The 22,458-nt window shown below is 38.9% G+C and overlaps 1 protein-coding gene across 6 annotated transcripts in view; it reads right to left on the reverse strand.

The window, feature by feature from the left end:
- LDB3 (LIM domain binding 3) overlaps nucleotides 1–22,458 on the reverse strand; it is a 112,761-nt gene that overhangs the window by 68,612 nt on the left and 21,691 nt on the right. For all 6 annotated transcript variants that reach the window (XM_072340162.1, XM_072340164.1, XM_072340163.1 and 3 more), the window contains exon 3: nucleotides 10,187–10,338. In XM_072340162.1, coding sequence (XP_072196263.1) covers nucleotides 10,187–10,338 — 152 coding nt within the window. The remainder of the gene's footprint in view (nucleotides 1–10,186; nucleotides 10,339–22,458) is intronic.

A 22,458-nucleotide genomic window follows, 5' to 3' on the forward strand; every position in this document is an offset into this window, starting at 1 on the left:
GCTAAGAGAAAAAATAACTCATATTTAAGACTTAACATGAAAAAAAGAGAACGAAAACAAACTAAGCTCCAGCCCAGAACACAGAGTCGCAGAAAACTGACTGGAAAAAGTTTATGAATAAGCAAAGATTCAGGGGAGATTCTGATCCTCCTTCCACTGGTACCCAGGTATTTCTAAGAAGTTATCACGGTAGTCCTAGGCATAGTCAAACACAGAGCCAGGCAGCACAAACACCAAGTGTACCTTCTGTTCCATCCACTGACCATGAATTCTAGTGCCAAAGCACTATAAAAAGCAGTGTAAATGCTTTTTGTTTCTTTTACATGCAGAACAAACAGGGGCATACAGCAAGTTTAATGCTTAACTAGAAAATATTTGTATTGTGTCCTGGGCTGCATCAAGAGGGGGTGGCCAGCAAGGTGATTGCCTACCTCTGCTCTCATGAGACCCTATCTGGAGTACTGCATCCAGGCCTGGGGTCCCCTATGATTCTGCTGTTTAATTTATTTCTATTTTTCCCAGTCATTACTCAACCACAGAAGACAGTAAGGAGCTTTACTTATTCCAAATGCTGCTCATGAACTATCTCTGCTATTCACAGTGTTATTCAACTAAGATAATGATTTCACACTGACTTTGAGGTTTTAAGATATTACTTTGAAACAAAAAGTGTTCTTGCATAGCTTTGTCTTGGATGTTTGTAACAGTGATATTTAACAACAGAATGATCAAGCTTGCTAAACTTGGCACAGGTTTCATCAGAAATTAGGGCTGAAGAGGTGAAGTCAATTTGTGGAATGAAAAGTGTATGTACTTGTCAAGTGATTATTTACTTACGAGCTATCATCCCTCAGGGAAAATATCCTGCACATTTAGGATATTTTGTTCTCCCTCCTTTGCTATACCATATCCTGCAGCAACACTAACTTACATTTATTGCTTTCCAAGTCACTGAGGTGCTGCTGCTGTGCATGTCTGGCTCAGTTTACATTTTAATTCATTGATTGCAAAATTATTCTACTCCAAATGCCCGCGGAATACGCTTTGTTTGTAGAGCTGCAAGGAAGATCTAAGTCCAAATTTCACTAATGATCGTGATAACTCTAGATATTATGTTGAAATATTCCAGGAAGACTTTTTTTCTCCAGTCAAAGCAATTGATTTGTCTTTAACTTGCCTGCACTTTGTTTTCTAGTTTCAAAGTTAAAAATGGAATACCAGCATATTTTTTTAATTGTCCCCCAGTATCTCCTGTTCTGGGATATCCACCCCCACCCGACTCCAAGTACAGGTTCTCTGCCTTACAGCAATTTAAAAGCAGTAAGGATCTAGTTTTGAAAAGCAGATCAGTTTTGATATTACTCTTGATATAACTGTCAAACTTTCTACTTGCTCCCATCTACCTAATTGTATCTTTAATCAAAGAGCACCTGACTTCAATCCTATTATCTTTGCACTCACAACAAAGGTTCAGTAAGACTCAGATGCTCTAAGAGGAGCTGCCTGCCTAAGGAAGGGATTCCAGTGAGTTCGAGTTCCATAATGCAATAACAGCTTGTCCCTTCTCTCAGGTGAGCATACTGCCATACTTGGAGACAGGAGATATGATCTAACTGCTGATAGCTCTTTTTTGTGCTCACAGAAGTTTCTTCTAGTTTATTTCATTGGCAGTCAGTGTCTATCTTCACTTCTTGGATTCTCAGGACAGCTAAAACTTACATTAAGCTCTTCTCACTTCATTATAGGTGAGCATCTAATTATACACTGATTAAGATGCTGAAAATAGTACCTTAATGTCTCAAAACTTGTAAAAAAAAAAAAAAAAAAAAAGAGAGTCTATAGAAAGGTAATAAAACAAATGAACTTTGAAATATTTAGAAATCATTTTACCTACTTTACACACCCCCTAATTTAATGGAGTAATAATGGAGTGGGTCACACAGTGGGATGAAGTTTATAGCTTACAGAACTGGGCTTTGGATACATACGTATTAAATGCAATAATATTAATTTGGGGAAAAAAATGACAGAAGTAAAATATCCAGCAATATACTTCATGGTCATCAGTTCAATATGTCCATCTTGAGCCAAACACTGAATTAAATATCATACATAGAAGCTACTTAGCGATTCTAAGTCTTGCAGGGAAAATCCTGAGTCTTATGATCCCTCAGTTTAAGTTCAATAAGCTCTACCTGGGAGATGAGAATCATCTATGAGAATCACAAATACAAACCCCACAATACTTCATACGCCACCGTGATCTCTCTGGGGCTAGGATGAAGCCTAGTTTTACCTTATCAAGACTGCACCCATACCTGCACTGAAACTGATAAATGCTTCCATCAGCAGTTTTGCTTCATGTCAACAGTAATGCAAATATTAGCATTTGGACAGATGACTGACTTGTTAATTTCCTGCATTGCTCTACACTCAGCTGGACTGCAGAACTGGCAGTTATGCTTTTCAGGCCTGTTGTGCATATAAACAAAAATACTAATAAATGGCACCTCTAAGTAAGCAGAGATCCAAAAGTCTGTGCAAGAGAATGTTTGCAAGTGTGTAATATCTGTTTCCTTCAGAAGGGATTTGAGCAAGGGGGAGCTGTAACTATTATAGGACACAAAGAACAAAAGAGCAAAGAACACTTGGAGGGTTTAGAGAAAGGAATGAAAGGGAACAGGAGAAAAAAGTACTCATGAGATTGCAAGTTCTGAAAATATCTAAACGTTCTGAAGCAGCAATCAAATTCTACTCTTGTGTTTTCTCTTAGACTCCCCCTCATCCCACTGGACGGCACCTAGACATCTTCCTTACTCTTCCCCTTCTTCTTGCATGGCAAAATCCCTTCAACCTGAACTCTCTTGTATTCTGCCCATGAGCTTGTTCCCTCCTGAAAGGACTGACTGGCTACTAATGCCTCCATCGCCTCCCAGTTTACTCAGTATCAGCCCTGAGATTCCTGCACCCCAGCAACAACTGAGGGCAGAAATCGGATTGCTCAGATGCAGAGAAGAGCGTTAGAGAATCACAAGGGAGAGACTGAAATAGAATCACAGTAATCAGGGAGGGTTCAGAGCTTAATCATATATAATCTTACTTGAAATCTCTGTCAATTCAGTAGTTATTTTTTATTCATGATTGTATTTATTATTTCTAATTAATGCCAGATGCTAAAAAGAAATGTAATTAGGGTGAACAGGCAAATAATGAAGTAATTTGTTAGTGTAAGAAGAGAACAAAACGTTTCAGTTATGAAAGGATCTAATATCAAAGAGCTGTTGTTACAAGGAGCAGGAAAGTGCACTGTCTTTATTCAGTACTTATATGCATTAATTTGGACTAGAAACACCACTCTGTCACTCACCCCAGTAAACATAATAAGTAAAAATGTTGAAGATTCAGCTATAAATATTTACCTGTATATATATTTTTTTCAACTGAAGAGCATCTAATGTGAAACACAGCCGTTTCTCCTGTTCAACTTTCCCCTGCCATGCAGACAGTGTATCTGACACTTAGATCACCCCCATTCAAGTACCACCAGACTCCAAGGGCAGTCCTGCAGCTCTTAGCTTTCCAACAGCTTTGTTAAGGGTGCAAGTCATTCAGCTGCAGGTTTCAGATCAGCCCTGAGGGCTGTTGCAGAGAATTACCCTGAAGAACCAGCAAAATAAATAAATAAATTAAAAATCAGGGAATACAGCCAAGCCTCAAAGGTAGAATGAATCCATCTCCCTTCTTATAAAAGGAGGGAAAGAGATTCACAAAAGAATAACATGAAACTCAACAGCTGCCTTCCATACAGCTGCCACAGTAGTTCAAGTGCTGTCCAAATCCAAATAGGTTAATGATGTTACAGTGTCTATTTTCCCCTTTGCCGCTCAACATTTGCTAAAAGCAAGTCTTACTCTAGATACTTCGAGCATCCTGACCACAAATGACTTGTACTTCCTGAAGCTGTTAATGATGCAAAATTAGTTACCTGTTTTTCCTGTAATTTCTTCAACTCACAGTGCATACATTACAGTAGATTGCATGGCTTTCAGGGCATTTCTAGTTTACATACATGGCAGAAAGAACAATTAGGGACTGTGGATCTTTAGATCTTAACTGCAGTTCAGTTCACTTAGGTATTCACTCTGTTTCCAAAGCAGAATACACCAGTGAGTTCTCCATCAGTGCCTTTTTTCCTCCACCACCTTTTGTTATTGTTTGGGGGACATGAACTGCAGTGGGGTACACAGAACCCAACACTGCTGTTGTCTCACCACAATAATCAGTAACTATTGTCTAAACAAAGCTCCCATGCCTCTAGACACATGAGTATCTTCAGCTATTGCAATGAGCAGCTATCAGATCTGCAAACACTACTCAGAGATACCTGCAGAGATGTACAACCTGCAGAGATGTACATCCTACTTGGCAGTGTGCTGATACCTATTTATTTACGTCTTGTTTACTAGGCAAAACAGACATTAACAAAGGCTTTACAGGAATGCAAATAAAACATGAATCTATACACACTACAGTCACTACAAGCTTTCCACGCTTGTTGTGGTATTTTTTGGTTTTTTAATGTTGCTAGGTACTTTGAATGCCCTCTTCACCAAGGCAACTGACTTACAATTTCAAGCACAATAAAAATTCCACTACATTTTTAGTAGCTAACCAGCCAATCAAACTGCAGAAGAAGGATGATCCTGTGATACACTCACTACCTTTGAGATTAAAGTTCAGTTTTAGCTGTTGCTACACAGGATGGCCTACAGAAAGTTACTGGGCATTCTATTCCACTTCTCCACAGAAAGACAATTTCCAGCATGACTGTAAAAATAAATGAAAGCCTGTGAGTGATCCAGATGCTCTGCTAAGACAGCAATATAACAAACAAATGCTTTCTCTAATTATTTTACACTTTCCTGACCTTTTGGGATAAACAGATTGCTTCCCACAATATTAATTAATAAATTAAGTAATAAATACAAAATACTATTGGTTAGCTGTAAGAAAACTAAGCAACCACTCTTTTCCCTCATCTGACAGATGTTAAACCTGTCAGAAAACATACTGAGAGTCTTTTGCTAGGAACTTAATTCTGTATTTTAAGACTGCTTTGTTAAGGAGGTTTGCCAGGCCTTGTAAAAATTACAAAACAAGTGCTTCCAAGTTCTTCAAGTACTGCTTGAAGTTGTCTTTATGACAATGCAGAAACCACTCCAGCACCTGCCAGTGCCCAGTACTACCATGCTGCAGTGTACAACAGTCTGAAAGAGGGAACAAAGAAATGGCCAGCCTCTGGAGTGCCCGAAAGCCAAGCAGAACACACTTTAGTGTGTCCCTGATCTTAGCAGGGACATCACTGACTAAGAGTTGGTTTAAAAAAACAACAACAAAAGAGACCTGGAAGCTTTTATAATGGCTGGTGGTCATGTAATATCACAATAAAACAAAATCCAAACAAAAATAATAACTTCACATGCACAAATAACAGGGCTGACCCAGTAAAGCACTCATATTTTACCCAATCAAATGACTCCCCAGTTCCACTTCTTACAAGTAATGAATTGGCTTGAAACATGTGATTTACATTTTTGCACATCCACACTGAAGCCAATCAACATTAATCAACAAGAAAAGGTCTCAGCCCTGATACACTGCGACCTTTCTTGTGAGCTTAACATTTCAGTTAACATACCAACTTCCTGGTTGCAGATTGAAATGAGGAGTCACTGGTTGCAAAGATTATAGATGTCATGTATATCGAGTTGTGTAAGCCTATTGATTTGGATGAAATGTGCCAGTGATATCTACCATAACTTTCCATGCTGAGTACAACATAATGCGTATTAGAACTCACACTGAGATAATCTTTAGTTCATCCATCACATTTTTCTCTTACAAATAAAAGGATGATTGAAAATTCACTGAAAGCTGGTGTTTCAAGGTAGGGAAGAAGTCATGTGCAGTCTGAGAACAGTTCTAATCCCTGAGCAAGATCTTCTTGTAATGAAAAATTTACTGCCCTTTAAAATCTTGGCTCCACAGTCTCCAGGCTCTAAAACTAACAAGGACACTTTATGCATTGAGTGTAAATAGCAGTCCACACAGCCTGCTCATGTAGGGAATGTCTATATTCATTGCAATGACTGACATTTATATTTCATTTTCCACGGAAAAAGCTGCTCATCACTTTCTAAAGCATTAAATGTTATCTGCTCCAAGATGGTAACTCATAGTCTTGTCCAGATACCAGCCTAACATTTGGCAACAAATGCTGCCATCCTCTCATGTCCGAGCACAGAGACAACTGAGTATATGGGATTAATCTCTATTTCAGAGCTCATAAAAATACACGTTAACTTTCTGAACCCATTTTTTCTTTAATGCAGTAAGCATGTGGTCCCATCAGAAATTTGGGGAAGAAACTTTGGATACTGAAAATAAATGGCTCTAATTAGTTCTAGAGTCAAATTTCTAAGCAAGGTAAGTAATCAATGTCGCATCACATTCACCACTGTTGTTGCTTTCCTTTTTTCTACTAACATAATTAAAGTCTTGAATTTACACACACTGTGATTAAGTAGGGCATGTAAGCATCTGACTACTCCAATATCCTTATCTTGCTAGAAGTAGAATTTATAGTACCTTTCCAGAACATAGGTACACGCACTTCCCATCCTTTGAGGAGAGGCTGATGACATCTGAATTGTCTACTCAAGAGAAGAGGAGGCTGAGAGACAACTGTTCTGTTTTATACTCTGAAACTCTTATTTCTTATCATACAATTTCAGACCATATTTCTAAGGCAACGTGAACATATTTGCACTTGAACATGTGCTAAAAGACTAACACTTTTAGTGAAATCTCATCAAATGCAAGTCACGCAGCTTCTTGAACTTCTAATGCCAGGTTACTGAATACTGTGGGTAGGAGGCAGGCATTCATACCCTCAGTCTAGAATGACACAGTAGCAATGGCCTTGCTTCTGCTCACAGTAATTCAGAAACCTTACTGGAGTCTTGATACAATTTTTGCCCCCGCTAACTTTTCAATGCTGCTATCCTAACTACTGAGTCCCAAGCATTACTCCTGAGCTGTGGGAGTATTGCTGCAGCCTTATCCAAGGAGCAGCCATTTGACACCTAGAATTCAGTTTCTGTAAAGACTGCAGTGAAACAACCAGGAAGAACTCAGCTACTCCAAGAATGGATTTCAGGAGAGGCGTTCAGCAAGCAGAACACAAGCACTAGCAAATAACCACCAGCATTCGCATTCCTTTCAAACAAGGTAAAAAGTCACACTCGCATGAGAACAGATTCTTCTTCTACACATAAGCAGTCCCTGAATGAAAGCATTATTAGTTTAATGAATGCAATACAATCATCCAAAAACAAAAAGGAGAAAGTTCCCAAACCATACTTTCATTTTGTCTGTTTTTACTAATCGCTTCCTGCAATGCTTTTTGGCAGTGTTTCCATTGGATAGCTGGGGTATCAATATTTTAGTCTGTGCTTTTGGGAAAACCACCTACAGAAAGCTTAAGAGTAAACTGAAATATTTAACCTCTAATTCCTGCTCAAGCATAAACCTAGCCTAAATCTGGTTCTGATTTAAAAATAAGCCCATCAGCAGATCTAAAACACGCACAGAATTGTTTACTATTCACATCTTCAGACAAAAGAAAGCAGTTTACAATAACCTTTGCATTTCCTTTGCTTGCAGTCTGCTGTCATGGCACACTTTATTTATGGTAGGCCTGAAATAAATACTGCATGATCAGCCGTCTTTTGGTGCTGCACAAGAAAAGGAATGCTATTAAATGTTTACCATAAATCTCTCATAGCTTTTGCCACTTTTCACTACTAAAAAGGATTATTTAGCTCTTGATTTGCCAGCAAAAGGCAGTCAGTTGTGACTGCCTGAATATAAATTGTATTCTAACATTGACTAGCCCAGGAAGGGGGTTAGGGGTCTTGTGTCAATGCATACCAGGCAGAGAAGGCCTGCACCTTCCCTGCTCCTTTGCAGCAATTCACGGTGACACCAAAGCAGGCATCTTAGTTTTGGAAAGTGCTGTAACATGAGCATGCCTCATTCTGCTGGCATAGGCATTCCTGTGACACTCTAAGTCGGTACATTTGGTGAACCCTTTCCAAGGAGGCTGATCGGATTCCTTGACTTAAGATCAAATGAATACTGTGGATGCTCCAGTGAAACATGTTGACAAATAATACCATACTCCTGCACTGTATTTAATGTGAATTTTAAAAAGAAACCCACTTGTATCAATTAAAAATAGATTTTACATGCATTTCATATTTCACCTGTGAACTGAATGCAGCAGGACAATAAACAGATGGCCAAGTTTCTGTGGAACAGCCAGCCAGTTGAAGATGAACTTTGACTGGCCTGGGACTAAAATGTCTGAGGGCAGCTGTGCAGCTCAAGTGACCGAACAGAAACAGATACTGTAAAATGACTGAGAACTAATCTCCGGTAAGGCACAAAAAGATTAGAAGCAGTTTCTTTTTTCCACATCAGTTCATTACAGAGTATGATCACAACCTTCCATTGTCAAGCAGCACAGGAAGTACACTGCAGGTTCTGGAGAGCTAAGAGAGCTAAGCATCCAGAAATTGACGGTGAGCATCCGGAAAATGCAGTGTTTCATTTGAAGTCTGAACTCTGACAGCCTGATCAAACCTCTGGCACAACTGTCAAGATCTCTAATTCAAGGAATTCAAGGAGATGGACTAAATTTTGTGAAGGTTCAGTGAAATCATAGCCTACGTGAGGTGATAAGAGGCAAATTTAACAGCAACTTTAGGGAAGTGATCAGTAAGCACTTGCCATCTACAGCTTCCTGTAGGGTATAATGAGATGTCTGCATGACAGAAGCAGGCCAGCACCCCACACAAAACACTTACTGAAGAGCTATGTTAGTGTACAGTGAGCAGCGCAAATTGATGGTGCTTGAAGAAAAACTAAATTCGTGTAGTCAGAGAAGTGCAGACTCTTTGTTTAGAGTAGTAGGACAGTACAAATGAACCTTCTCAATGCTTCCCTTCTGCTACATTTCATGCCTTGCAATTTAATATCCTGCACAAGTGCAGACACCGCGTACATTTTTCTTGATAACCAAACAAAAAATATCCAGTTCCTCACCCTGAAAACTCCAAGGGGAATTTAAATGTGATAATAAAAGTGAGTAGCAGCAAACACTATCTGAACTGTCAGGTCATAAACAACACTCACGAAACTTTCACAGTCAGGATCAATAAAAGGAAAGGCCATTGCTCTTGAGAGCCAATAGCCATTAGACAAATAAAAAGCTTTTGGTCTCGGAGTGCTTAAGTCTAGATTTCAAGTTCCATAACTTTATTCTTGGCATTATAGACTAAACAAGCAAGCTCACTTCAATTCCAGAGCTGCAACAACAAAATCAAACCACGGGCCCTCTGGTAAGGAAATCCATGATCTTGAAAAACACTTTGTAGAGCCATGTGACACCTAGACATTAATGTCCAAGATCACTGAAATTTATGGCTTCAGTTTTCCTATCACTACAGCCAATTGATAACACATATATGCATTTTCCATTTGGAAGGATTCCATGTTTTCAGACTTTAATGCCCATCAGAGTGTCCCCATCTCAACAATCTGTACAGAATGTAAATATTTTTTGGCTGCTCTTTCCCCTTTACAACTTCAAATATTTTCCTTTCCTGCGCTGAAGCTACACCTATTTTTTTTTATTGAATCAAATGCACTCACAGATGCCAAACAGAAACCTCTCACTCTGGGGATGACAGATTCAAACCATGGGATCAGAACACTTACGACAGCTGTTCCTAGAACAGTCATACATATATTCACCAAACAAAAGTAGGTGTTCACATGGGAGTAAGAAACATCACTGTTGGACTTTTACCAGGAGCCTGGATGAATAAGGAATTACAATTGTATTCATATACGTTCATATAGCATACAAGCTATTTTGATGTCTATAAAAATCCATACTACTTGACACAAGAATCACCACAGATTTTAGCTGTCCACCTCATATCTATATACTGGGCACCTTAAATAAATCTAACAGGCAAAGACAAAACACATAGCCCTTAGTCATGGATTTCAGAGGATACCCTTAGGAATGCAAAGATTTTAAGTAATATCAACATACTTCTGAAGAGTGAGACTCAGGTTGTAACTGGCTGACTTGATCTTGTTCTGAGCCTCTAAGTGAGTCATGCTGTCAGTATTGACTCCATCAATGGCTACCACAAGGTCCCCTTGATTCATCTGTGATTGCGCCGCCTTGCTGCCAGGGGTGATCTGTATAGGAGAAGAAAAGAAGTCTTGTAAGTCATTCTGTGCATAGATTACTTCTACAGAACCCGTCAAGAATTATAACACAAAATTTGCCTCAACTATCACTATTGCTGAATTGGTTCACGTACAGGTAGAACAGCAGAACTCTTGGAAATGAAACAAATGCACTTAACTCATATCTGCAAAGGTCAAGGATATTGCCTACTTGTCATTATTTCCATTTTAAGGGGATAATTAACATAATTCATTTTGGGGTGGTATATAGAGACACTACACAGAACTGAAAAACTAAGAAGCCACTAAGCATTGCATGACTTCATTGTATTTTTCCTTCTTAAAGTCATTTTTCCCAAACTAACTCATTACACTGACCTGACAGAACATGAATAGGTGTGAAGGACCTTAGACATGCTTTGTTTCTCTATAGTGAGCTTTATGGGGAGTTATTCTGCTCAACTTTAACCAACCCAAGGATAATATAAAACACCACAACCAAGCTTGCACTTGACAACTCTTGTTCCTCCAGTATAATAAGCATAAACAATGTCTGACTGTAAGGCAAAATTCCTATACTCAACACTCCCACGTCCAGGGTAAAACACAGAGTTCTCTCAGTTTCTCTGACTCCTACTTCCACCAGTTCAAAAATCAGATGTTATAAATTAACATATATTCATAGTCCTATCTTCAACTAACAATAGTGACAACCTGTGCTGGATTCATTCATACAGCTCTGCTGTTCTAGTTCCCATTTTAGGAGCCAGCACAGCACTGATGTCACTTAGCCTCTAGAATTCAGGTTGTTCCAGTTTCACAGACAGATGTGAGAATCTACACAAGACTACCAAGTATGAATCCAGTTCATTGTATCATTCAGAATTATATCAGGAAAGAATTACTACTTTCCCATTCTTCCCACTGGTTAACAACAATACTGCTTGTTTGATTACTTGTTTCCCTGTCACTTTACATAGGAGGCACACTTAAACTCTAAAAGTCTTATCTCTATGAAGAATCCATACCCAAATACAGAATTATACCTATTTTAGCTAGAAGCTAACAGCCTACTCTGGAAAATGTTGCACAGAACCCAGAGCGTACAGTTACAGAGGACACTAAGAACCTTTAGGAACTGCTGGGGACAAAATACCAGCATACATATGGAGATAGAGGAGAGCCAGATCTGAAGTGCTAAGGCACTTTCAAGACTATCTTGTTCCCATTTTTAAAGATCCAGCAGAAAGGAATGGAATGCAAAGCGCTTATCTGTTAGCATGCTTCTTACTCTGAAAACTCAGTGCTGATCAACCCTTTATTTATTAAGTGGTTGCAGACTAATTAACATTTCAGTGAAATCTTTAGGACTTACTTACTAATTAAAATGCTCTTTTAAAATATTTTTCAAATGAAGCATCAACATTAATGAAACCTCAGGATTAGAGCAAAAATCCAGATTTACTTCAATACACCGTAACTTCTAGTTTACTGTCATCCCAGCTTTTCCTCTAAATAGAGCATTACAAAACTAACACTGAATATATAAATAGCATCTAGTTAAAACAGGGTTTTCATTTTGTCTGCTAATGCTTCTGTCTTAAATTCTAATTAGGTAAAACCTAGACAGAGCTATTTCAGAAAACATTTGTAATGGTCTAAACTCATTTGTTCTAGATAAAGGCAGAGCTTACAGCTGCCAGGTGCTGCAAGGGTCACAGTCAGATATTTGCCCCAGACTCAAGGTGTAACTATAATATCTGTCAACCGATTAGAACAAAGTAAAATAACAATAGACAAACACACACCAAAAGAAACCTGGATACCACTGACATTAAAACCTAATTTTAATAGCTTTTAATTAGAACCCCAAGCTCAAGAACAGACTTCATGTTGGAAAGTAAAACCTGTGGGCAGGGTAGTGGTATCACGTGTTTCTTTAAATGCAGTACAGAGAATTATGATTACACTCCATTGAGCAGAGCTGTATACTGGGTGAATATATAGCACAGCAGTGACAGATGTGCCCAAAGAGTCTGCACTGGGTTCTGAGTAAGGACCACCTAGCAGGAGTTCTGGGAGATGGAATACAAAGTGCAGCTGCTGCACCACCTTGAGAACAAGATGAGTTTCCTTGCAAAGCTCCTCAGCTCCACACCAAAGGGGGAGAGACGGGATCAGGCAACATTTCAATGGCTGAGTATTAACATACTACCCGAGAATGCCTGTATAAACAGATAGATGGACACAGCTTCCCTACCACAACTACTTCCTAATTTACAAACAGACAGAAATACATACAGAGGCCACCCCAAGTGAGAAGGTGCTAATACAGCAGCTTGCAGCATTAGTCAGGGCCTCTTCTTCTCCTAGGACTACAGCTACACTTGTCCCCTTCCTGACCCTGGCCTTCAAATCAACACATTACACCTTCTTATCCTTATTTAAGAAAATGTCTCACTAGCACTAGAAATATGCTAAAGCACTGGAAATGAACACCCTCTTCACCTCTGGATATGAACGAAACAAGAAAATGTATCAGGAAGAATTCAATTCCACAGTTCAGCTGAAATTCAGAGACAGGACATAAGCTATCAGCTACAGCGACTGCAAGAAAAGGATTGGACAAACACTAAGGATTACTAGAAAATGAAGCCTGCAGAAAACAGCATTTAGTCTCCCTCTTCTTAACACTGATTTATACAGATGTTTCCAGCAAACCTTCACAGACTTCTCAAGCACGGAAGCTCACAGTGCCCAAGAGGGGCAGGGAAACCACCTAGTTCTACAGGTAAACCATGACCCACTGAAAGGAGGAAACACTGAAATCCCACTGTGGAGCAGTTAACAGTGAGGTGATGAACACTCAAATCAATCCAACTAGCTATCTCTAGACTGCAGACATCAGTTCCTTTCCCATCTACATTGTGTAAAAGTTAATTGAGAAATTTTGTTTTGTTTCTTCAATGAGTAACTTCCCACCTTTATCCCTATAATAAATATCTAACAACTCCTAAGGGAAAAAAAACAATGGCTTTCTTACAAAACAGAAGACAATTCTGTACAAGAAATGACAGCGAAGAAAAAAAATAAAATCCACTGAATTAATTTTTCAGACACATTGACAATTTAAGCTTACACATTGCCAGAAGGCATGAGACAGAACAAAGAAACAGCCTAGATAACTAATCCCATACAGTAAGCATCCCACTACCTTTGATGATTGCTTTTATTCTGTTCAAGGCCAAATGAGAGAACTGAATGAGACTGATTAATTGTAGAGAGGACCATAGTATGCTGGAAAATTGAAGCCCCTGCTCATATGGATGTTCCATATTGATAAAACACATCTCCTACAAGTTCAGGCTGGAGAAGAGAAGGCTCTGAGGTGACCTGAGAGTGGCCTTTCAGTACCTGAAGTGGAGCTACAGGATAGGAAGAGATGGACTCTTTAGCAGCATCTGTTGTGATAGAACAAGGGGAAATGGTATCAAGCCTCAAGAGCCTAGGCTTGGGTTAGATATAAGGAAAAAGTCTTTTACAGTGAGGATGGCGAGGCACTGTAACAGGTTGTTCAGAGATGTCATCGATGTCCCATCCCTGGAGACTTTCAAGACAAGGCTAGATAAGACCCTGGGCAACCTGATCTCGCTGTGCTGTCTCAGTTCATCGCAGGGGAGTTGAACTAGATGGCCCTCTGAAGTCCCTACCAGTTCTAAGGATTCTATGACCTGGCCCTGGGCTACTTATCTAGCTGTGGATATCCCTGTTTGCTGCAGGGAAGCTGGGCTAAATGGAATCATAGAATCATGAAGGTTGGAAAAGACCTCTAAGATTATCCAGTCCAACTGCCCACCAATCACTAATGCTTCTCAGTGAACCATGTCCCTCTGTACAACATCTAAACAGTCCTTCAACATCTCCAGGGTCAGGGACAATACCACTTCCCTAGGCAGCCCAATCTAGCTCTCTATCAGAGAATCAGCATTTCCTTACACCCAACCTGAATCTCCGCCATGTGACTAGAGGTCATTTCCTGTAGCTTTATTGCTAGTAACACAAGAGAAGAGGCCAACTCCCATCTCAAAGTGCAGGAACCAGCACTTAGACTTGTTGAACACCATCTCACTGGCCCCATCCTAGTTAACCAGCCTGCCCAAGTACCTTTGTAGGGCCTCCTTACCCACAGCACACTGATGCTTCCTGCCACCTTGGTGCCATCAGCAAACTTACTGAGGGTCCACTCAACACCCTCAACCAGGTCATCAATAAAAATACTGAACAGAACAAACCCTAGCACCGACACCCGGGGAACACACTTGTGACCAATCATCAGCTGGATTTAACTCAGTTCATCACCACTCTTCTGGCCCAGTCATCCAGCCAGTTCTTTACCCAGCAAAGAGTGCATCCTTGCAAGCCATGGGCTACCAGCTTTTCCAGGAGAATAGTGTGGGAGACAGCATCAAAGGCATTGCTGACGTCTGGATGACCTTTAAAGGTCCCTTCCAACTCCAAGGATTCTATGATTCCACGACATCCTAGAGAAAATCTCCTTCTTGCAGCTACCATCCTCCCAAATTAAATGTCTTATTACTTTCCAATATACTATGAGGTTTCCTAATTAACATAGATTTTAAAAATATATATTTTTTTAATAGGAGAACAAAACCCACCTTAAATGATCGCTCAGGGGATCTGCTAAATATGCCATTGACATCTTGAAGAGTTTCTATTTATACTAAGCAAAGCTGAGCTGGCATGCTGCAGAGGCACACTGAAGTGGCCTCTCAGGCTATGTTTCATCTCCAGTTAGGAGGGAAGGTTACAATACACATGAGAGCACCCAAAATAGTTTTAATCTACATCTCTTGGATATCAGGAGCCACAGTATCAGAAGCACAAAGATTCTGTGGGTCATCCAGTCAAACACAGTTCAGAACACTACAGTCAAATCTGTACTGCAGCAGAACAGCTATTAGCACTAGAGCCATCCAGTTTACCTCAGCCTGGGGATATATATCTATATTATATCTATGTTACTGATGCTTCACCTTCTGGATGTTTCCACAGGACAACTCCCTGCAGCCAAGTTACACTAAGCTTTTAAGTGCTTGCAGGATCACAAGTGCCAGTATTTCTTTCCCTCAAAGACTTCTTTCTTCCTGCCTCTCTTTTTTTCCATTTGAACTCACTTTAGGGCAATTCAGTAAGGTAAATGCTTTAGCAGACAAATCTAACTTACCAACACACCCTTCAGATTTTGACAGCTTTCAGCTTCTTTCAATCAACATTCTGCATTTGGGTCTCCTGATATAAGCTATTCGTCTCTTCTACCCATATAAGGATCAGCAAGAAAGGAAAGGCTTTTTGTCTTCTCCTATTGGCCACTCTGTTAATCTTAAGTTCATTCTGCTTAAGGCCTTTCACGGAATATAACCAAGACCACAACGCTTTATAATTGTGAAGAAGTTTTGATTTGCTAAACAGCAATAAGACCTCACTGCAAGGGCATCTGAGACAATACCGTGTGCATCATTTGGCGTCTAGTGGCCTGCAGCCAGTCCCGATATTAAACAGCTCAAAATAAAATAGCTTTTGCTTTGAGCACATCCTGAGGCTGAAGCACAGTTTTTCACCTGTAAGTGACTCTTCTGCTCCTGAGGTTTTGTAACTTAGGGTGCTTTGATGCAGGTTTACAGTTAACCGTTCTTTCCAAGTGTATATGTATTGAATTATTCCCAGGAGAATAATTCCTCCTCTGATCAACTAAGTATTAGAAGCCAATTTGACATGCAAATAGCAGTCCAAACCCTCAATGAAAAACACTTAGCATTCAACTTCATGCTTTGCCTGCAAATGCTATAGAAGCAAAGAAAGGCACAAGAGAAGATGAAATGTAGCACATGTTCACAGTGACAGACATTGAATCAGAACTAAATTTGCATCAACTGCATTAAGTATCATGTCACTATTCTTTCCTCAAGGTTTTAGAGGCTCTTCAACCCAAGTCTCTTTCAAATGGACTGCCCAGCACTATCAGAATCAGCTACCTATCAAACACTGTTCTTATCTTCAAGGAAAGTGTCTTGCACCTGTGGCATTCATCCATACTCTGTGAGAGAAACAAAAGCATACGCTTCAGAACTCCAGAATGAAAGCAACTTTAAATTTTAAGTGAATATCAACAACAAATAAATAAATAACAGAAAGTCAGTCTCCCCCAGGGAAGTACACTACAGATTTCTTCTGCCACCTGCTGTGCCCAACAACATCCTGCCAGGTATCCCAGCTGAGACCTTGGAAAATAATGGAGATTTCAGGAAGAAAAGTTCTGAAGACTGAGGATGTTTATTTTACCCAACAAAATTTAATAGCTAAAGCTTTGGTCTAGCATTTCAATTGAGTAAAGATGCCAAAGATGTACTAGCACTGCCTATAGCTAAAGGCTATTTCAGATTCAAAATAATAAAAACAAAATAGTAAGAATATCATTTATTGAGAAAGAAACAGCCCTTTGTTTAACCAGAATTGCAATAAGCAGTAGATTCAGCAACCACAGAAGATTACCTACTTGCTTTCTCTTCTCCCCAAGTCCCAATCAAGCTTGTAATGAAACACAAGGCCAACTAAGATCTGAAAGAGTGGTGCCTAGATAATATAGGGTTAACAACCTTGCTTCATTTCTGGCCTCAAAGAGATGTGCTACACAAAGTTCAACCCAGCCTTCCTTCCCCGCTAAGTACTTCTTTGTTGGCTCCCTTCCTCACCTGCATTATTTACTAGAATTTTTTCTTAGAAAAAATTTAGAAAGCACTACATAGAAGAAAAAAAATACATTCTAAAACGGCACAGAAAATCTTCATTAAACTAACACCTGCATTGTTTCTAAGCCAATACACCATGAAAAGTATAACTGAAATTACAGGTAAAGCAAGAAAATGCAACCTCAAGAAGGGTGCGCTAAAAATTTTATCAAGACTGTCTCAAATTGGAGAAGCCGTAAGCTGACAAAGGAGCAGAAGCAGATCATTCTGAAAGAGCGTTAAGAAATTAACTAGTTAATACTAGCTTGCCTGTGGTGAATGGTTCTCTGACTAAACTGACCTGTGTTTGAAGATTCAAACACTGCCACTCACCTTCATCACCATCTTCTATTTTTTTATGTCCAAGTTCTGGGCTCAAATGACTCAAAATTTCCCAAGCATGGCAAGGAAAGATATTCAAGAGACATTTCCATCCCAGATAAAGGTAGGAAAATATGATCTCATGATTCCGAATTCAGCAGAGTGCATAGTTCAACCAGACTCAATTATCTTTGAATAAGTGACTGGGTTTCTAATTTGCAGACAGATTTTTGTTTTGTTTAAATTCTGAGTCTCTGGAGCTCTCAAAAATAGTAAAGGATTCCTACTTCACCATACCTTTCAGAAACATATTCACTCTCTCTCTCTCTCTCTCTCTATATATATATATATATATTTAAATGTAACTACTTCCACAACAGGAAAAACAGAACCTTGGACTTATATTTTTTGCTGTGACAAGTAAGAAATGTTGACTCCTTGCCAGCAGTACTATCACTGTACTAGCTATTACACAGCATTCATCTACCCACCTTTTAGAAGCCTAGAGAACCACTGTCTTGTAGATAAGCTATTTTAGATGAATGTTTCACCCCATTCTTTCTGGGTATTGTTCTTCTCTCCCATTTTATCTTATCTAGATATGGTATTCACCATTTAATGGTATAAGCAGCAACAATTAAGGCTGCATTAAGCCTTACATTTTAGTAGAATGCTCCAGGTAAAGCCTTAAAGCATGCCTTCTACATACGCTTCTCAGCTCTTACTCTTTTATACATTCCTACCTCTTTCATGTAATTAATCATACGTGGAAGGAAAGTAAGTAACAAAGATGTCTGCAAGATTTATTGTATGATCAATAGCATAGAAGTTTAAGGTAGATGTCTGTAAAAGGATTAGGAGTCTATCTAATAAATGTCCCTAAGTAATTAAGTTTAGATGCATAAGTAACATGAAAATCATATTTATTCTTTAGATATATTTTGCTAAGCTTCATGGGGATTAATACGCATCCATTCTTTAGTTTAAGATGCTCATTTATGCTTGATTTAGAGCATAGCACACTATAGATCACAAAGCTGTGCAACCTGTACATTGAAATTGTTCTGCAAATGCTTCACTTGCATATCAAAGCTTTTTTTTTTTTTTTTTCCTCCATTCCTTTCTTGGAAACTGCAGACATTTTTCTCAGTAGCACTGGAATTAGAGGTCATAAAGAGCTACACAGTCACAGTGAGTTTCACAACACAGCACGTCCAAATTGGCAATTTTCCTCTCCCAGTCCAGGGTAAATATACCAATTATGACTATTTGTTTGCATATTCTGTCCTGAAATAAATGTTCACAGGGCATCTCTATTTACATGCATGGAAGGAATGCATTCAAGTTAAGAATTTGAGTTAGCAATGCTTTCCTTAGGCACATTAAACACTAACTTCTGCAGCAGAGCACGTTATAAGCTACTGGTTTTGGGGAGGCAGCAGCAAAGTTTTCATTGGCCCAAGCAAATCTGAGAAAATTTGAAGCAGACTGCCTAGGACCAATTTGTCTTTTCCTCCATCTAGTACAAAATGCACTACTAAACAATGAAATTTCTAGATGAAATTGTATATATATATATATACACATACACAGCAGTTACTTTTATGGGTATTTCTTCTGCTAATTCAACTGCTACTTGTCTGTTACAAATGAGGAATGAAAGGAACACGTGAAAAATGTAACCATTCACTTTGATCTCAAATGAATACCTAGCTAAACTGCAGGATATGAGCTTCATCATCCTGATTTGTCAGCACAAAAAATGAACCTGGAATGTCATTTTGGATTGCAGAAAATACGTCTGAAGTAAAAATGTCTGTGAAAATGACAAAAGAATGATGTATTCCCTAATTTCAACATGCAAACGCCAGGTCCATCCAGTTCTTCTCCAGGCAGAGATATATTCGCAGTGAAGTTTTGCAGAGCTATACACCCCCCTATGCATGAACAAGATCTATAGGTATTTCTGTTTTAATAAGTTGTCAGACTGCTGTTGGTCAAGATTCTGAGGCCTCGTAAATGGGGAAATAACTTGATGAGTGACTGGTTCATATCCTTCCTGATCTTTTCCAATATTTTGTTTGTTTTTAATATCCTTCCTTCTCTCATAGTATCACACTCACTAACATTGCTCAGCCCCATGATTCATGTTTGCAGATAAATATTTACTAGCACATGAAGAACACATCAACTACAATGGTAGCAGAAAACACCTCTCAGTGAATATGCACTTAACAATAGGAGGCTTTTACTTCAAACACAAAGAAGCAGAAATAAATGCTAAATTAAGATGATTTGGATAGTTATTGGGCAGCTGAGGAAATTTCTGCAACAGAAGTGCCAAAAGGAACTTAGTCATCTCTATTCCACGATAGATTTTCTATTTATAGAGTTATAAAGCTCTTCAAGGGACTGTAAAATTGCATAAACATAATATGCGAGCAATGCATGTATCTTGCATGTAACAGCCTGATGAAGTGTGCAAATCCACCCAAGCGTCTACTAGGCATTCTTAAAATGGCACCACAGATAACTACCTGGTTCTCTCAGCTGATGACCGGCATTTTCCTGAGCAGTCTTACCCTCCACCTAATTGTATCACTTCCAAGACTAAAAGAAACGGCCCACTACCTTCTGTATCCATTTTGCATCTCCTATATAACTCCAGATGACACCAATGAGTCTTTCGGGTCATACAAAGTCCAGTATATGTAAGTATATTAAAACTTTTCCAGCAATGTGAACCTCTTATACCATATCTAGAAAATAACAACTCATGTTTTATGGAAATGCTGTACTTTTAGAGATATCCGAAGTCAGAACTAGGAAAAAGACTCACAGTAACCCATCTTTAGTCTTCTCTCGCTCCTGGCGATAGAAACATACCAATAGTATTTCATGAAAAAAATAGGAGAGACTCCCAAGACCTCAGTGATAAATATTAAGCAGATGTGATAGTTGATAATGAAGCTATCTACTGCACAGAGAAAATAGAGAAAATACAGATACAAACTTTAATTAACCTATCAGCCATTGCCAATGAAGATATTCCAACAATTTAAGGAATCTCTGCTTTTAAACAGGGATGTATTGACTGCTCTCTTCCACACACATACAACACCTAGTGTAGTGGGACCCAAACCACTCCGGCCCCATATCTCAGGGTAATAAAGTACTATTAACAAGTAATAAGTATGTTTTAAAGTGAAAAACATGGCATGAAGCACTATTTTAGGCAAATATACAGAAGACTGATAAAGAATCCATATAAGCATTAAAAGGAGTTATTGATAAAATACAATGAAAACAAAAAGGACAAAACAGGGAGAAAAATTAGTCTCAGAAAACATCAGTCTTGATTCTCTACTTGCAAACATTATCATCCCTTTTCTAACTCCGCTGCTCTGTAAGAATATCACAAATAGAACTGACAGGGAATCATCAGTTTCATGCATAAGTCTAGCACCTGTTGCAGCCCCTGTGAGAAGATAAGCAAGGAGCGCAGAAGTTCTACAGACAATTGGGTATTGGTTATGACTCCTGTGAGGTTACTTTCTTTTTTAACCACACGTGGCTCTGTAAGGATGTACATCATGATAATACAGAGAAAAAGCACTGGGCTGTCAAGTTCAGCTTCTGCTGACTGCAACTCAGACATGACACAAAGTCATTCCTAACTTACATAAAGACTGATAAGAAACCAGTGTGCTGCTTATGATATGTCAGTGTGTAAATAGAAAGTCTTACGCTTGTATTAGTAGGTACACTGATAACCAGTACTCAAAAGCCAAAAACTAAGAATATAAATATGAAAGTCTAAATGTTCAGTGATTAAATCCTTTTTAAAAAAGCAAGGGAAAAAAATAGAACTGTTCTTAGATAAACAGCTTTTGAAACAGCATGACTACAAGTACCTTCCCCAAGTGGGGTGCGAATCAAGCTGCTGTGGAAGCTCATGAGCCAATGAGTTTTGTGCAGAAATGAATTCCACTGAGCCTATTCCTCCTGTGACGCCAGCCTGTTTGGAAGACCAGAGAACCATCTCCTGGGATTTTAGTTTTCTTGTCATTTAGTGCCAACATATTAGAAACAGAGCATAAGCACAGCAAAAATATTATAGTCCCGATTCTCCATTACTTAGCCTGAACTTAATCTCCACACAGAAGCATTCCAGTTTCTCTGTTTAACTGCTTTATAACACTACAAGTAACTTTGTAGCTACCAGAAAAAGGTTAATCAGTTGATATTTTCACCTTGGGTAAAATATCAACTACATCTTCTTAAAATTTGGAAAGCACACCTTTTATTTACAGTAGGATTCTAGCAGCTCTTCTGTTCCCACCTCAGTTTTAAGTTAACATTTGCTGATTTCACAGGTACCAAGATAAAACTAAGAAGAGTAGACAGACTTTTTATCTTCTTTCTTGAAGAACAAGCATCCTTTTCCTATCAATAGTAAACAGCTTGAAAGTCTCATCTGTACACTAAAGACACCCTCTCTAGTGAATATGGCTGGAGCTGCATCAAGCTCACTTCACAGAAGAGTGTTGGCAGAGATCACACCTAGCCTGCCCTCTTGCCAAGCCAGTGTGCAGCACACCTTTCTCTTTGTATTAGACAGCTATAAGTTATCATTAAGATCCTTAAAATTCTCAATTCTTTAAAACGGTTTTTTTATGGATACAATGATTCAGCAGGGAAGCATCATCCTCATGTAGATTGTGCACACATTGAAATCCAGTTATAATACATAATAAGCAAAAAAAAAGAGGTTGAGAGCTCTGTATGATTTCGCATGTGCTTTAGACAAAGTTTCTGCCAGTCCATAGCACAGATGTTTCCATCACAGTCAGTGATATCTTAATACACCATTTTTAAACCCATCATTTGAATATGCTGACATGACTCAAGGAAATAATATTTACCAATTTGTTACCAGCTTGTAGAATCAGCTGTGACAGTATTTTCTACATTTCACAAAACAGCATTCAATTTCCACAAC

This window comes from Excalfactoria chinensis, chromosome 6 (genome assembly GCF_039878825.1).
Source record: "Excalfactoria chinensis isolate bCotChi1 chromosome 6, bCotChi1.hap2, whole genome shotgun sequence".
NCBI classification, from domain to species: Eukaryota; Metazoa; Chordata; class Aves; order Galliformes; family Phasianidae; genus Excalfactoria; species Excalfactoria chinensis.